This window comes from Squalius cephalus (assembly GCF_949319135.1).
Source record: "Squalius cephalus genome assembly, chromosome: 25".
Taxonomy (NCBI): Eukaryota; Metazoa; Chordata; class Actinopteri; order Cypriniformes; family Leuciscidae; genus Squalius; species Squalius cephalus.
The window spans coordinates 13,854,029-13,871,964 of record NC_137146.1 but is presented as its reverse complement, the minus strand read 5'-3'; the positions used below and the strand labels follow the sequence as shown (position 1 = coordinate 13,871,964).

The window sequence follows — 17,936 nt, the reverse complement described above, 5'->3', positions numbered from 1 at the left end:
TGCCAACAATGCGACTGAACACACCTCGTGGGCAAACAAATAGGCGCAAATGCATTTTCTATTTAAACAATGTGGCACAAGACGTAAAAAAGATAACTGCGTCGGGCTGAAACTAGCAAAAAAACTTGCATCGCTGGGTGTATGATAGGGCTCTATAAATTCCCTTGTTTGAGGTGTATCATACAGCTTACATGATAACATTTTGATAATACCTACAAACGATGGTCATTTTCTTCAAATCTACCAGTTACGGAGGATTTTGGGTAAGCGGATTCAATGTAGCTTTGGCGCCTATGCTCTGTTGTTATGTATCGTCATCATTATCCTGCGCTCTCATTGGTTTGCTGGCATTCGATCACCCAAGAGGAAAAATGTGCTGTTGCTGCCAGATCTCCATCAACGAAAATCACATTGTATTTCATACAACACTAACTAAATTGACACCTGCTGTGGTGTTTCTTATTTATCATCTCTGCCCCTTTCGCGCCTCCCTTAATTCTTACGGGTGCTTTTGACGTCATGTTTCAACAGGTAAATGTAGGCTACTTTCAACAAACGTCCAGAATAACTATGATATATACATATCACATAGTTTTTAATAAATAATATATAAGCACCAACTAGATGCTGCAATGCACCCACACCTGTTGCCATCAGCTTGTTCCTGTTTTATAACCCAGTTAAGTGTAGAAAACAGACACGAGATATGCTTGATACATACTTGGATCATATTGTAAAGCTCAACAGAAACAACTGATACTGTATTCCACAAGCATTCAACACAACACAGTACGTCACTTTAAAACATCATTTCAAGGTGAGAAGTGATATGTAGAATAATGCAGTGCAAGTAAAACTGTTATTTGAATAGCCACAAAATCATTTTAACAGCTCTTTTGTCTATGAACTGCTGAGAAATGTGATGAATTATGTATGAGGCATTAAAGTAAACACTGCTATCCTGGTAGGGGCCATTATTGCAGGGGAGAGACAGGGAAAGAGGGTGCAAACGAGGGATTGAAGACTGTCTTTTGATGGATGGGTTGGAAGATGGAGAGAAAGGGTGGGATGAAAGGGTTTCCATGGTAACAAATGGAAGCTGATGTAGCATGTGAGAGAGAGGGTGTGGGAGGTGCTGGACCCAAAGAAAAGGTGATAATGTGAATTATAATGACACACTGTCAACACATATGATGGCCGGACATTTCTTTTTACCTGTTTTGATCTCTCATACAAATGCTCTATATAGCCTTGCTGTGAAGAATGGGTGAGATAAAAGGGAGGGGCCAATCTTCAGATCTTGCTGCATGATGCACCATGTGCGAACAGATTTAGACAGAACAACACCTGTCGGCCGTCACGTGACAACAGGATCAGAGAGCATCCTCTGAAATACACGCAGCAAAGGCACGTTCCTCAGGAAACACACAGCTATATTCACTAAAGGAATTATGCAAATCAAAAAATAATGCAGAAATGCCCACAACAATTAGTCCTAAACGCAATTTGCACAAAGCAATTCCTCCAAGTATGCAGCAGATTACTGCAATCCGGCATACTTTACTGGTACCTCAACTGGCTCTAAAAAACGCAAAACTGGCACTTTTAGCTGGGAAAACTAATGTAAACTTAATTTCATCAGGTGTACAAGCTGCGATCATTTATTTTAAATAGAAAGGAAATGTGTCGAGCAGCAGTTGAAAACAGTTGTGCAGACACAACAAATTCATCTAAAAAAATTTATGTAAGCTTAAATTATATATATATATATATATATATATATATATATATATATATATATATATATATATATATATATAAGATACAGGTTTTTGTGCTGAAATTCTATGCAGAAAAAATTTGTGAATTCACCCCTCTGTGTTTCTACTTGTTCTTCCATCATCCACCCTTGGAAAGGGCAAACACCACCTTACACTACCTGCACCACACACCCATTCCAGCAATGCAGAGAATCTGCCCAGCAAATCATTAACCAAACAATACTATAATACACTATAACAATATAAGGTACAGAAATACATGAAAGACTACTGCGTGACTCACTAGAAGATATAAACACACATAACACACAAACACATGTACAGCATCCTTCACCCTGGAAAACTAACACAGTCCACCTCCTCATGCTGCAGTACAAAAAATTAAACATTACCTGCTAGATCAGCGTTTGCTATCAGGTGTTTCTCACTTCTTCCAAAATGCCAGCCTTCTTCTCTCTCAATGTGTTTCTCTTCACGATGCGGATGCCCTGCCTGCCTGGCTGTGTGTGTGTGTGTGTATACGTCTGCAGCTGGGGCTGGGTGATCACAGACTGCAGCCCCTCTCCTGTTCCGCACTCATTGATATCCTGCTTCAACAACACCTGGAAACTGGATTCCACCATGGTCTGGATCTGGAGTCCACCTCCACTGTGATGCACCCACGCTGGACGATGACTGCGCCCAGAGCCGAGTAATGTCCACAGCCAATGACATCATCCATCTGTTCCACAAGGCTTTGATGGAGACCAGGCGGTCTACATCAAGATGTCATGCAAGTCTGTTCAGTGTAATGTAACATGATTTTGTTTTCATTACACTGAGATGACATCATGCTTTCTAGTCCAAACGACTATTCTGCAATAAGACTTTTGTGTGGGAAAAATTAGTTGAAGAAAACACTTGCTCTGTTGGCTCTGTCTGTCAAACGTACTTTAATTTATTTATTTTTAAATCACTTAAATAATATATTCAACATATTATTCATATTTAAATAATATATATTATTAAATGCAATATTTATTTAATTCAATTATTTTAAAGTGTCCCTATTACGCTTTTTCGAAAATTACCTTAAAATGTAAAATGTCTGCTTTAAAAAGTTTTAAAGATCAAAGTGAACAATAAATAAGGTTATTGTCTCCTAAAAGAAAGAATCGATTCTGAACTGCTGAAGCGAGTCGTCAGCAATTTGCATAATGCTAGCCTATGGTCTTCATTGGCTGCCCGCGAACGACGTCTATAACCCGCGCTCAAAAACTAGTTGTAGCTGAGACTGGAAGAGTTTGGTTCGTGCTGTCGGCATGTTGAGAAGATGTTGTTTTCAGCACTGAGAATCCACTTTGCATGCACTTCAAAAGGATGAGGATTCGCGCTGGAATTGATACGGAAAAAACTATGCCATTGTTATTGTTCGTATCACTGTTTATCAAGTGCTGAGGAAGCCTCCGGAGCTGAAATTCAGATATGGTAATAGGCATTTGTTTCCGACATGCACTATAAAGGGTAGACCAATCACAATAGACTGGGCCATCTGACCAATCAGAGCAGAGTAGGCTCACGGAAAGGAGGCTTTTAGAGAGACTAAATCTTAGAATAAACGTTTTTCGGATTCTTTGAGAGATCGGGAGATTTGCAATGTATTTTTTGACCTTGGATGCATGTAAACCTGTTGTAAGAGACTTCCAACACACACAAAAAATTAGGAACCTTTAAAATAGCATAATAGGGGCACTTTAATATTAAACCTTTTGTCCCACTGGGGTGATAGATTTCCAGTGTAAGAGTCCTATTCTAAATGGATATTTCATTTTTTAAACAGATAAACAAGTCTAAATTACTGCCTGTTGTAATAATCGTCTGCATACTACACACTCAGTATGGTCAGCTGTATGTGATACACACAGTAAACACATGGAAGTGTTTAGTCTTCAGGGAACATTAAAAGACTATCAATCATCTGAATTAAATCTTTTGTGGGCTTTTCTAATGTAAATCAGTCCCTCGAGGGTGTAGCCTGCTATAAATCTGTACATTACTCACGTCTTAAATCGTCAGAGTTTGAGGGGGCTTTTCATAATTGGTACTTAATGACTGTGTCAAAACAGACTCGAGGGAATCATTTGTTCACTCCTGCAGGATTAACAATCTAATTCACACTATAAAAGCAGAAATGTGAATCTTTTGTTTTGTTAATGCAGCCAACATGAATTCTTAAGTTAAAAATGTAATTTGCATTTTGCAATTTGGACATGATAAAAATCACAAAGTGCATCTGTGAAAGTGCATTTACCCTCCTCAAGGAAAAACTATTTCCATCTGAAGAGGCCTAAAGAAATTCAGTGTGTAAATGCCGTTGGGAATTGCAAGGATAAAAATCTACACTACAAAGCTCTAAAACAATAAATACAGCTAGAGATCAAATCTTCTGAAGCATTTGCATCTTTTTAAGGTGCCTGCAGATTTGCACAGAAGCCACTGAAAAACTGCCACGAGAAAAAACAACATAAAAATGACAGATCCTTCTGTTAGAGGAGACAGCCAGGGATGAAAGCACATAACCTTCAGTGACGACTGACAAAAGGATTTTTTGAGAAAGAGGAGTCTACCTCCCACCTGCAATGCTCACTTTGAAAACAACCAGCGCAAACTTGCTGAATCATTGCAAACCCATTTAACACGAAGCGATTGTTTCAGATACCATTGAGCTTCAGTGATTATTCTGGGATTTTAACCAATAGGATGTCTCTCATCATATTATGATAGCTAATAATAGCAAGTAATTTATCTCCTTTGTGGGGTGAATGACATTAAGAGCGGATGGGATGCATAAGATGCAAAACCTGCCAAATGAAATGCATCATATTTGAGTCGTTTTCTCCCTGTGGAGTTTTTCCTTTCTTCCTTAAACCATTTTTTCATCATTATCCTGCAATGGGAGCCTGTCAAAACTAGAATATACTTCAAAGGCGTCCTACATTCCCTCTAAAAATGGTCTTCTTTCTTTTCCTCTGAATCATTCTTGTTGAATCTAACTTTGGCGAACCATGTCATGTATATATAAAAGGAGTCTAATATTTTTGACGCATAAGGACTCACATGTCTCAAACAATTGTTGATGATATCGATATAATTGAGCCTCAAGAGACTTTAATAAAGAAGAATTTCATATATATATAAGCCAAAAAAAGTGGAAGCTGAATGTTTCCTCACACAATGAGTCAAACCCCATTATGTTTCTCACTGAATGTCATGTCAAGCTTGTTCTGTTCCCCATCTTATCTCAAATTTCACATCACTTTGGAGAACTTCTGCATCTAAAACATCTGAGGAACGTTCAGACAGTAATTCTTCTGAGCAGTGGTTCTCAATCCTTTTGACTCCAAGGCCCCTCATTGTCAAAGACAATTTCAGATCATTCTGACAAAGCTGCTCATTAAAAAATTTATTTTAGTGTGGAAACATATTAAAATAATCAAATAAAAATAATTATAAATAAAAAATGTAATAATTAAAATAAGTTTTACACTTTTTATTGCCAACTTTCTAGTTTGAAAAGTCGATACATACTTGTAGAGCTTTGAGCAATATAGTGGAATGGCTGCCGTCACATGTCTGGTTAACAACATTCTTCATTTTGTGTTCAACAGAAGAAAGAAACTCATACAGGTTTGGAACAAATTGAGGGTGAGTAAACATTTTCATTTTTGGGTGAACTATCTTTTTAAATAAGAAATTTATTTCAGCTTACATCTACATTGTTTTGCTGTTTTAGCTTATTTTAAACCTTGTTTTGTCTTATTTGAAATAATTTCAGCTATATTGTGTGCTGAGGCCCCCTGTTTGAGAAGCACTACTTCAGTGTATTTCAGTGCTATAGTGCAGCATTGGTGCAGTACCACCCAAAGAGAACAAAGAGCAGCCGCATCAGCCCCGCTGCCCACTCAGAACCCTCGGATGAAAGGCCTCTCCACCCATCCGGGACAAAGCCCCTTGCGAGATTACACCAGGACTGATAGCGTGGTGGGGTTGGTGAACCACACCGCTTTATCGGTACAGAATTAAGAAGATTGTTACAGCATGCAGCTCGGCAGGAGGCGGAGTCTGTGATGAAATGCTGAATACTAATGTATAATGTGGTTTCCAGGGGCCATAAAGCACACGGTCATTTAATTAGCTTTATCTTATCAGCAATTACTGCAAATTCACATAGTTTAGTGTGTGTTGAGTGGGTGATGATGTGATGAGTGATGGTCGCAGTGCATGATGCTGGGATACAAAGTTATGCTCGACTTTCTGGTAGACAGAATGGATGAAAACACATATGGACACTGGGCCAAGCATTTTTCAATGTAAATCGATTGGATTCCTTTGGCCGTTTAATTATCTGCCAAGTGAGTCTAATTGCTTAGAAAAGTAATAATTTTCGCAACAAGAAGAATGATTTAAGATATTATTCATGTGTGTAGAGTTTTAGGAGTTATGCAAAAAGAACATTTGTTCTATGATAGCAATAATAAAAATAATGTTTGAGTAAGATTCACTAAAAATATAAAAAATATTTCACAAAAATGCAACCAAACTTAAGTTGTTTCTCTGCTCAAAATCATCCTCTAACAGAGGACTTTGATACAGCAAGATTCAGTATTGATCAGATCAGTCTCCTGGTTAAGAAAAATGGCATTGATCAGACTAATAGGCTGACTCTAGAAAACAGGAGAGATGGAGAGCGACAGAAAGAGAGACAGAGAGAGAGAGAGAGAGAGAGAGAGAGAGAGAGAGAGAGAGAGAGAGAGAGAGAGAGAGAGAGAGAGAGAGAGAGAGAGAAACGAAGACTGCAAGTGGTTTCTCGAAAGTTCAAACTGCTGTATCATCAGTATCTTTGCCAACTGCATATCACATGAAAAAAGTTCAGCATACTGCACACTTCCTGACACACTGCCTGACCTAAACGCATTTATATCATTATTGGGTTTATTGGGATTGGGATCATTAAATGGTATTATCATTATTCAAAATGAGCGCATTTATGCATACGATTAAAAAAAGTCAAAACTGAATTTTCAGCATCATTACTCCAGTCTTCAGCGTCACATTATCTTTCAGAAATCATTCTTATATTCTGATTTGGTGCTCAAGAAACATTATTATCAATGTTTAAAACAGTTGTGCTGCTTAATATTTTTGTGAAAACCGTATTACATTTTTTGAGGATTCTTTAATGAATAGAAAGTGCAAAAGAACAATGTCTTTTGAAACATTATACATGTCTTAGTGACACTTATGATCAATGTAAAGCATTAACAACAAAAAATTTGATTACATCATTAATAAATAATATGATTGATAGCCCTAATTATTACAAACCTGAATAATAAAAGCAATACGCAATACTATGCAAAGCAGTACTATCACCCTGATGCATACAGTACCTGAAGACAAATGCAGACACAAATACTTCAGCCATTTCAAATACTTTTGTCTTCCCCCCAGTCTTAATGTTCCTCTGATTCCCTAATACACAATAACAGTCCAGAGACACAGATAGCACACTCAGCTCAATGTCCATTTCGCCTGATTCATGACTACTGTACAGGCTCTGAGAGGATCTTATATCTCGCCTCTGCGAAACTCACGAATCCCTGCAGTGTTACCCTGCATCAGCACAGAGAAAACAACCTGAACAACTGCAGAATGTCAACAGCCCATTCCTGTCACAGCACTCATGAAGTTCACAGACTAACTTTCTTTTTTTTCAGGTCTCCATGTCAAGAGTTCTTGTTTAGTATAACAAGCTGTTTCATTCTGAGCATGTAGGCAAGACAGACTGAGGTTGCCAGATCATCCACATACTCATTGCCGAAACACCCACTTGCTTTCTTTAGGATGAACATTTAATCATAGTGTTTCATATTATCTAAATTCATCTCTGAGTTTGATATGAAATTCGATAGGAAAGTAATTTGCAGCATTTTAAAGTGTTATATGTTTTCCCGACATGAAGGATAAGAAGATGAAGGATCCAAAAGTTAGGCTACCATAATTGTGCTATTTTCTTTATTTGAATATCATTTGAATTAATCTGACTATATCACATGTAGACTACAGGACTCAACAGTAGGCATAGGCGGAGGGTGAACCAACTCACCTACACATCCCTGCATAAACGCTGTTATTAAAGTGGTTATGTTCACAAACCACTATAAGTTGAACAGGCAAGCATATGCGTGATTTGGCATGGCAGCCACTTCGAATAATAAATAGCCTATTGCCTTACCCTTACCTAATGCAGCAAAACATACGTTTCCTTCAAATTCTGAACGGCTTATCGCCTAGAAAGAGTGCATAAAAGCGCTCCCTTAATCATTAAACTGTCACTCATCTTAATCCATTGCGATCTCACAAAGTTCTGTTAATCGATTAAGCTGACTGTACAATAAATATCTTATTTAGCCAACATAATGTCTACTTTTTGTTACAAGTTAAAAGAAGGTAAAAGATTATCAAAACTCGAGACTCGAGAGCATGTTGATGTGAATTTGAGAACTTGTACAATAAATATTGGTGGGACACTTGTACGCTAATATTTACACTCACAGCTTCAATGTGAAAACCTGTAAATTACAAATCAAAGTTGAATGTTGAGATTTGCACTCGCAGCCAATAGTCACAAACCTGTATTCTGAATTTGAAGCTGCAGACAAGTAGTAGTCACAAATGTGTAAAATGCCATTCACTAAAATACAGTGACATAGTTGCACTCATTCTTTCATTCATGTTCACAGTACAACCATAATTAGGCACTTGCAACTTCTCAAATCTGTCACTGCATTTTCAAATTTCGCGCCTTGACTTTTGGTTAGCGATATATAAGATGCAAAACTAACTTGTGCACTTGCAACTCAGTGGCAGCGAGAGAGAAAGGCGGGGAGGGCACAAAGGAATCGTTTTATTTCGTCCAATTTCAAGCCAATGAAATTGGACTTCTATTGTACGCGATGATGTCACGAAACCCGCGTCCCTGGGGCTTAACGTGGCTTAATGCATTAGACAGTGATATTAAAAGAAATACATACACGATATTATCAAACTCAGTAAACACCATACTAATAACGCATACTATGTACAGAGAAGCAGATGAGCCCAGAATATGAACGCAACGCGTTTAATTATATGTTAAGCGTTTTCCTCCCATAGAAAATGCTTAAAGGAGAACTCCGGTCAATTTTAATCGGTGTTGCCTACACCGTGTTATCCTCTTTTTAAAATATGTACCCTGTTGACTTCAATGGGGCAAGTTTTAAAGATGCTTTTAGCCTCTTAACATCCTTAATGTGTCATTACAAGTGCCCAGCCATTGTGAGTGATTCCTTTTTTAGAGTGAACACGGGTGAATCTGACTGCAGTAGATGTGAAAGATATGAATAAAAGTGAAGTTAATTCAGCCAGCGCACATACCTGTATTTACTTCCTGTTTTCGGGCGAAGTCCAAAGTAGTCGATTGTCGAGTTCACGTGCGTGATCATAGGTACCTAAACCTATGCGCGTGAACTTGACAATCGACTACTTTGGACTTCGACCGAAAACAGGAAGTAAATACAGGTATGTGCACTGACTGAATTAACTTCAGTTTTATTAATATCTTTCACATCTACTGCAGTCAGATTCACTGTGTTCACTCTGAAGGAATCACTCAACATGGCTGGGCACTTGTAAGGACACATCAAGGATGTTAAGAGGCTAAAAGCAGCTTTAAAACTTGCCCCATTGAAGTCAACAGGGTGCATATTTTAAAAAGAGGATAACATGGTGTAGGCAACACCGATTTTTGTCGTTGTTCTCTGTACTGACAGCACTCCAAATGTACAAAAAAATGAGCTCAATGTTAAAATTGACCGGAGTTCTCCTTTAATGTACCTTAATGCATTAAAACAGTGGTAGGCCTATTAAAAGACCAAACTCAGTAAACACCATACTATGTACAGAAAAGTAGATGAGCCCGGAATATGATGAAAGAAAAGCAAATTTGTGTTCAGGGTGTCACTTAATTAAGGTTGCGAGAGATAGCTCGAATAGTTCTCCCTACTCCCTAAGTGTGAGTACAGACCAAACCTACTGCCTGTGTTTTATTAATAATGTATAACAAAATATATAATGTATAACCAAACTGTTTATAACTGTTGGTCCATTAAGCGTTTTCTTGGTTTTCTATGGAGGAAAACGCTTAACGTATAATTATTATAATTATACGTGTTGAGTTCATATTCTGGGCTCATCTGCTTTTCTGTACATAAGCATTATTAGTATGGTGTTTACTGAGCATATCATTTTGCTACCACAGATCCTTTTATCACATTTAAAATTCGCTTTGGCCACTGACAAGTCAACACAGAACATTACAAACTCTTCCTTTCCCTTGCACAATGGGTGCTTCAAAAATCTACCAGGAAAAGCGTATCATCTGGGCGCCTTTGGGACACAAATTTCAACCTACTATGATTTGGGACTAATTCTGGGAGGATAATGAAGGTCCAGACCACAGCTAGATGTCAATGCCATGACGGGACCATAGCAGATCCTCCCGAATACGACAAGTTAAATATTCCATGTCAAACAGTTTGCAGGTCAACCACATACATTGCCTTAAGCAGAATGTGCAGAAAGAGTGTGGCTTATTCATGTGAAAGGGTCTCCAGCCATAAATCATTGATGAGGCAGGTAGGGCAGTGGGCAGACAGCTCATGATTTCACCATGAACTGATAAACAGAAAGACAGCATCCTCTGATAGACACGACTGACAGGACCTGGAGATCATGGGTCTGCGGACAGGAGGAAGATTAGAAGGTTTCTGATGGACAGTCCACCAGATTCAGCTGGGAGATTAAACGTTTTTTTCTTTTCCATTGTTTTATTATTATTATGAAGTTTTTTTTTTTTAATTAAAAGCAGTAAACCAGGTGGATGACGCCACAAGGTTTTGGGTGTTTGTGTTGCGGGTGTAATTGCCTGACTGAACTGCCTGGAAACAACAGCAGGTCACTTTACTCTTTTTGGCGTGTCAGCAGGGAGAGCTGAATTGAGCATAATGGGGTCTGGATGGGGCCTCATCGGTATTCATTGAAGAAAGTGCATGTCTGCTACATGCTTCTGGGTAAAACACCTTTGTGGGATTGACTTAAAGCCAATGACATGTTTAGAGGGCATTCAAGGACACTGTGGACTGCAGGAAATGATATTCCTGACTTTCTGTATCCCTAGAGTACACTGGAAATCAGGAATATAATTTCCCTCACATCCTATGTGAACTGCCACACATTTTGTATTGGAATACTTTCTTATTAAAACCTACTTATACTCTAAAATCAGAATATGTATCTGCAATCATTTGTTACACTGAGCATTTTATGATAAAAATGTAATGCCTTTTCTGCACTAGTATAATGCCAATCTATGTGAACAAGCAGAACAAAGCATATAAAGATTTGCCATACAGAACATGCACCAAAATCATATTTTCACAGAATTGTCTATTAGCACCACTTAGTGGCTGCTCTGAGGCAATACAGATTTTTGATACAAATTTTTTCTGCCTGTCTGCACCAACTTGTCTCACAATAGCACATTTCCTTTAGACTTTTTAAGGGTTTGAGTTTTTCTCAAATATTCTATGGATATTATGGAAACTAGAACCTATGCTCTTGTTTTACAAACAAACTCATAAATATTATGCATTATTAATAAGGTCAAATAAAAAAAAATGTAAGGGTTCATGTTAATCCAAGGCTGAGGGAAAGTTTGCAAAGGAACAGAGGGCACTTACCAAAGACTTTCCCCAGGAAGAGTGACTTGACCAGGGTGAACTGAGTGTCTGAGGCTTCAGGCAGGGTGTAGGTGACAGGAGGATAATGATCCACCTAAAAGAAAGACAGGTAATATGGTGTGAAAATGTGTATTGCTGGTGGTCAAGTACAAAGATGCCCATGCATTTTTCCTATACGGGGCTATTGTGCCATCTACTGGCTAAAAATATAATCACTGACCATACAGTAATTCACTCATTTTAATAACAGTTACTGCTTATATTGAGGGAGTTTTCAGATTTGTTACATATTCAAAAATGTAATAAATTTTACATAATGTTCTATATAAAATAGATATGAAATCATATTAAAAATATTATAATAATTATAAAAATATATACTTTGTAATTCATTTTATATTGCAATACCATTTTTAATGTGTATTTAATAATACATTATTTTCATACATATAACATTATTATAATTTTTATTATATAATCCTAATCAATATAGGTTGATTTAAGTATTATATTTCAAACATTTGCTTCTATGTGTACATGTAGAGTTTAAAAAGTTTATGGTTCGAATCAGCATTAGTTTAAGGTGTATTCACATATATTTATATATAGATTCATAAACAGCCACTTTTATTTATACATTTAAACTTAAGAGTGTCAAATAATATAGCTTGATTCAGCACCATTTTAGTATTATATAGAATACTATTATAGTTTCTATTCATATTTTGAATTTTCATTTTATTTTAATTATCAGTTTAATATTTGGTAATGCTTATAATATTACTTAATATTACTATTTTTTATTTCAGTTTTAAATTGTATTTATTTTGTTTTTTATAATTTGATTTATTTAGTAATTTTAATGGTTCAACCTTTTGAATTTCCATTTAGTATAAGTTTTATATTTTATTTAAATGAACAAAAATGGTTCTAATAGTTTTAGTTAACGATAATAACCCTGGCTTGATTAGATTTTTTATGATTTTTTCTTAGTCCAAAGATTATACTGCTGGTATGCAGTAAGGCTGAAACTGTTGAATGCAGCCACACACACACACACACACACACACACACACACACACACACACACACACACACACACACACACACACACACACACACACACACACACACACACACACACACACACACACACACACACACACACACACACACACACACACACACACACACACACACACACACACACTTTGGTGACAGCTTTAATTAGCCCGTTACTGCTGATTCACTGGCACTCCTAATTAGCATGAGGCATCTCAGCTCCGGTATTAAAAAGAATTATATCCGCTAAATTACTTTTTTGTGCTTGAAGATACGACTGGTCTCTCAGCCTCCTCTGTGTTGTGAAAGTGGCGCTCTCATCACTGCACTGTGCTGTGAATACAAATTAGGCTCACAGAAAGAAACGGAGGCTCCAACACAATAGCATTTGTCTGACATATTTCAGCTCTAATTTGTTCCACTAGTGTGGCGGACTGATAAATGCAAGCATGTTTATTCAGACGCCTCCCAGGTGCACTTGCTGGGTAAATCAACCAGGGGAACCCCACCTTCACCACTACCAGTGGTCTCCAGACCTTATCCAATTGCATTTCTGAATCTCAGAAGACCTTTCTGCCGCCGCTAATGTGGGAGGGTGTGTTTCTGTTCGCCGACAGGATAATGTGACCAAATTAAATTGCTTTCAACCTGTTTACCTTGAAAACTAATGGGCAGCAGGGATGGAGGGATGACTCGGAGAGAGAAAGAGACTGTCCCCTGTGGTGCTGTGGCCCCATTCTGATGGGGCTAGCGCTAATGAGTCCTGCTGTGAGCCTATAATTAATCTCCATCCAACAAGCCACCTATCTGACAGGGCCCCTCCTGCACCGCAGACACCCAGAGAGGGGACACTCGGCCTGGGAGGCAACAGCCACATCCCCCTGGGGTGTCCAACAACCTGAGTTATATCTGCAACCCCACTGAGAGAATAACTTAGAGAGTTACAGCGAACAAATACAGGAGATAGAAGAAAAAGGAATAAAAAGATGGAAAAGAAAGTGCGAGTGTATGGTTGGGGGTTAATAGACATGAGTCATTCTATGAAATGAGTTTCAGAAAGGTGCATTTTTTGGTCAATGTATGTATGATTTTGAAACATTTAAAACCTAAATTACTGCTGGCATCCTGTCACTGTCATTCAACAATCAACTGTGTGAAAAAATAAATAAAATAAATAAATGTAAAAGAAAAACAAACAGTTTTTTTCCCTCTGAAAAAGAGTTAAATATAACGAATCATTAAATAATAATTTAACCCTTAAACGCATACCTCGGGTCTTTAGTGACCCGGGACGTCATTCACTACCCTCCTCCTCCTCCTCCTCATTCAGTTTTTAAAGTTAGACATCAACCTTCTTAGTATTCCTTAAATCAATTCATAATAAACAATATAACAAGGAAAAAAATAATACAATTAGAAAAGACGCCTATTTTCCCATACATTTTTTTGTAAACATTGTATACAATGATGAAGTGACGTTTCACTCATAGTTACAGCAGGCAGAAAACAAAAGAATAGGCAGTATCATCAGCAAAACTGACGATTTACTGCAGAGCGAAACACAATCAAATAGTGTCACTGTCACTGTGACACTATGGTGGATCTGGTGAAAAAGCTGTCAGCGATCAAAATATTGATTTTAAAGATGTTTATAGTTTTAAGAATATGTTTGAGATTGCGAATATGGGCCAGATGTTGAATGTACTGGGAAACGAGCTCTGACGAGGACAGTGATGATGGTATAAAACATCTGCTCAAACTGAACCCTTCCAAGCTCAAAAAGGTAACAAAATATGCTTTATTTTATTCTTCTGTAATTGTTACTCTAATATTAGGAGTGTTTTATATAATAGCGACAAGTAGAGATCCATCCGTGTTAGATATAGATCCGGGTCGCTAAAGACCCAAATATGAAATAATGATTGGCGAAACATTCATGCATTTAAGGGTTAAATTGAACTGCAAAAAAAGCCCAAAACTAATTAAAATAGTGCAAGAATAGATATGAAATATACACTTTAACCTCACAAAAATGTATAAATATAAAACCATAGAGTAGAACTCTGCAACTTGTTGTCAAGTCAAGTCAAGTATAGTTGTATAGCGCTTTTCACAATACAGATTGTATCAAAGCAGCTTCACAGTATTAAATTAAAATAATACAACAAGGTTTGTTTCTAGTGGAATTTATTGATTGATAAAATTAAATTAAATATCCCCAAAATATCCCCAACTGAGCAAGCCAAAGGCAACAGTGTGTTGTGCGCCTCTGAACAATGTCACTTCCTCTTCATTACGTAATTTAAAACAGTTTAACAATTAAAACTATTTTAAAAAGTAAAACAATTTAAAACAGTTCTGTACTCAGTTCTTAGATCAATTTTGAGGTAAATAAGTGGTGTCCCTTATTGACGCTGTCAGGATCACCAGCTGGAGTGCCCTTGTGAGCCACCAGGGGGCACTCCATCACAGACTATTGTTCATCGCCATTCCATCAAAAACTACATACCCCATAATCCTCTGCCCTGTCTCATCATCAGTGATTGTCTATAGCTGTGTATCATTAACTTGTTAGTCCCAGCCTACAGTCAAACCAAAATTTATTCAGACACCTTCAATATTTCTCACATTATCACAGTTTATTCGCTATAAATTAGAAAATGGTAATAAAATATGACAAGAACTCAGAGTTATCAAATCAGTTGATATTTCACTGGTTAGGTTGAATAGCTGTCAGCTGTTAAATTTAAGTACACAATTAGACAATACCAATTTAGGTCAACCAGTTACCAAGCAATGCTTAATTTTGTTCAGTCTGTGGTGTAAAAAGTTCGCATTAGCAATTAGAGAAAAAACACTTCAGCAAAACATGGTCAGGTGAAAGTGTCTGAATAATTTTTGATCCCAAATTTTAATACATTTTACTGGTAGTCCACTGTATGAAGAATTTTGGGGAATAATATGTGACAGTTTACTTTATTTTGCTATCCTCACTTACATAAATGAACTATAGTGTCCTGCACCCACTAGTAAAAAAATATCACAAATTATATCTGGTGTCTGAATAATTTTTGGTTTGAATACACCATGTTCACTCGAGGTTGTGACTAGTATTACACTGCATCTCAGAGCATTATTCCTGGTTTCATGTATCTTGTTTTTTTGGATTCTCTGCCTGTCTCTTGGATTGCATGTGTCTCCTGCCTTATTGGTTATTTGGACTGTCTGCCTGTGTTTTGACCACGATTCTGGACTGTCTAAAGAAATGCTGCATTTGGATCTTCACTCAAGTCTCGGAGCAGTTTCTTAACAGACGCCCATACATTTTTTAAAACCTATTTCAAATGAATGATTTCCAGTCTGTGGATTGTCAGATATAGTGAAAAGGTGGATTAAAAAGTAAAGTAGTGAAGGAGTGAAGGATAGGGGTGCGCGGGCCACAACCAAACACATTTTGGTTTTGGCTCAATTATTAAAAAAACTATTATTATTATTTTTTTACACAAGCAAAATACACATCTCTGCTACAAATGAACACTTAAAGTTTATTTCTAGGACCTACCATTTTCGTACAGTTGCACTGAAAGTGACAGAAGTGCAAAAGTTACAACTCACCCCTTATGCGGGGTTAATTGTAACAGACAGAGGGGTTAGTTGTAACACTTTCAGTACTATTTTATCTGTATAGTTTGATATTGTTTGTACATCTGTATAAGTAGATATCCATACATCCATTCCTCATCCAATCATCCTTCTATTATGGATCAATATCACGGATAGAGATATATGAAAGGGCTGCACAGTTTTGCAATAAATAAATAAATAAAATCATCAAATATTGTAATTGCTATTGAATTGTATTTGTGTGTGGCAGGAGCATGCAAAATTATTATTATTATTATTATTAATAACAGTAATAATAATAAAAACGAGCTCAAAATCACATTTTAAAGGGTTTATTGCATGAAAAACAGGCTTTTTAATAAATAAACAAGTGATAAAAGCATAGTTAACAAATGTGAAAAAAATCATACTTTGACATTTAAATTCCAACATTGTTTGTGAAAGTCCAACAAAAGTTAAATGTGGCAAAATAAATATATAAATATATACCCAAACGTGAAAAGTTGTGTGTGCACTTGGCGGCTTAGTTGTAACACTGTGCTACAACTAACCCCGCTGTGTGAAAAATATTTTAAGCCTAGCCAACAGTTGCTAGGAGTGACAAAATGGTGCTATGTTTTAGCCAACAAGACAGTGATTAAGCTAATGTAAAGTTAGATTTGGTGACGTACACACCCAACTCAGAAACCGATAAAACGTATTATGAAAAAATTCATTTGCATGGTGTCAAAACACTCTTTGTCCAGTTTCTTCACAAAATCTTATCAAAACTTTCCACAAATCCGCGGGAGACCGTCTTCTGGCAGCGATAGAAAAAGAGCGGAAACACAGCCTGCTTGACCCTGACTAACTATGTAAAAGGTCCGTGTTACATTTAACCCCGCGTTAGGTTGTGACCCGTGCTTCCCTACACCACATTACTTTGATAGCAAGTTGACCTGATAGGATTGTGGAAAGCCCCAAAGTATTCATTAATCTAAAATGAATAATACATCCCTAAATGAAAGAGCACTCTTTTGTTTGCCTAAGGGTTTTAAAAAAAATCTTCAGAAACTTCTAAAAGATCAAGTACATCTGTTTGCTTTGCCCACATGGTTATTCTCTTAGTTATGTTTTGACCTTTCACTGTCTGATTCAAAAAGGGTGTGATGTTTCATTCAAAAGAAATATCACAGGCGTGGGTGTCAGGAAAGGTCAGCTGGACTGTTGTTACTGTCTCTCATCTCATATTCCTTTTGAAGCAAGCTCTTTTCTCTAGTGGAAAATGCACAGGTGGGTAAAACCTGCATTACAAAAATCTAAAATGCAAGATTAAAATATGATTCATCAAAAATAATTGAACATGATCATTTACTATTTTGATAAATAAAGATTTCAAAATATTTGCCAAAATATGCCTTTATCCATCCCCTGCCAGCTGCTGCTTCTGATTGCTTTTAGAGGGAAAAGTTGCCCATAATTTTTGGTCTAAGATCAGTTTTCTCCATAATAATAGAATATTGGTGAAACAGGGCTGTGACGGTGGCAGTTTTTTACCACCACGGTGGTAATGGACCAACTACCGGCGGTGGCGCCGGTTAATTTAAAAAATTAAAATAAATGAGGCGAAAACAGCCATTTCGTAACTGAAATGCGTGTTTGTTTGAGCAAT

General features: G+C 37.1%; 1 protein-coding gene across 2 annotated transcripts in view; it reads right to left on the bottom strand.

The window, feature by feature from the left end:
- The window catches only part of cntnap2a (contactin associated protein 2a), a 386,613-nt gene that overhangs the window by 11,807 nt on the left and 356,870 nt on the right, over nt 1-17,936 (bottom strand). For both annotated transcript variants that reach the window (XM_079862570.1, XM_079862571.1), the window contains one exon: nt 11,600-11,693. In XM_079862570.1, the coding sequence (XP_079718696.1) occupies nt 11,600-11,693 (94 nt within the window). The remainder of the gene's footprint in view (nt 1-11,599; nt 11,694-17,936) is intronic.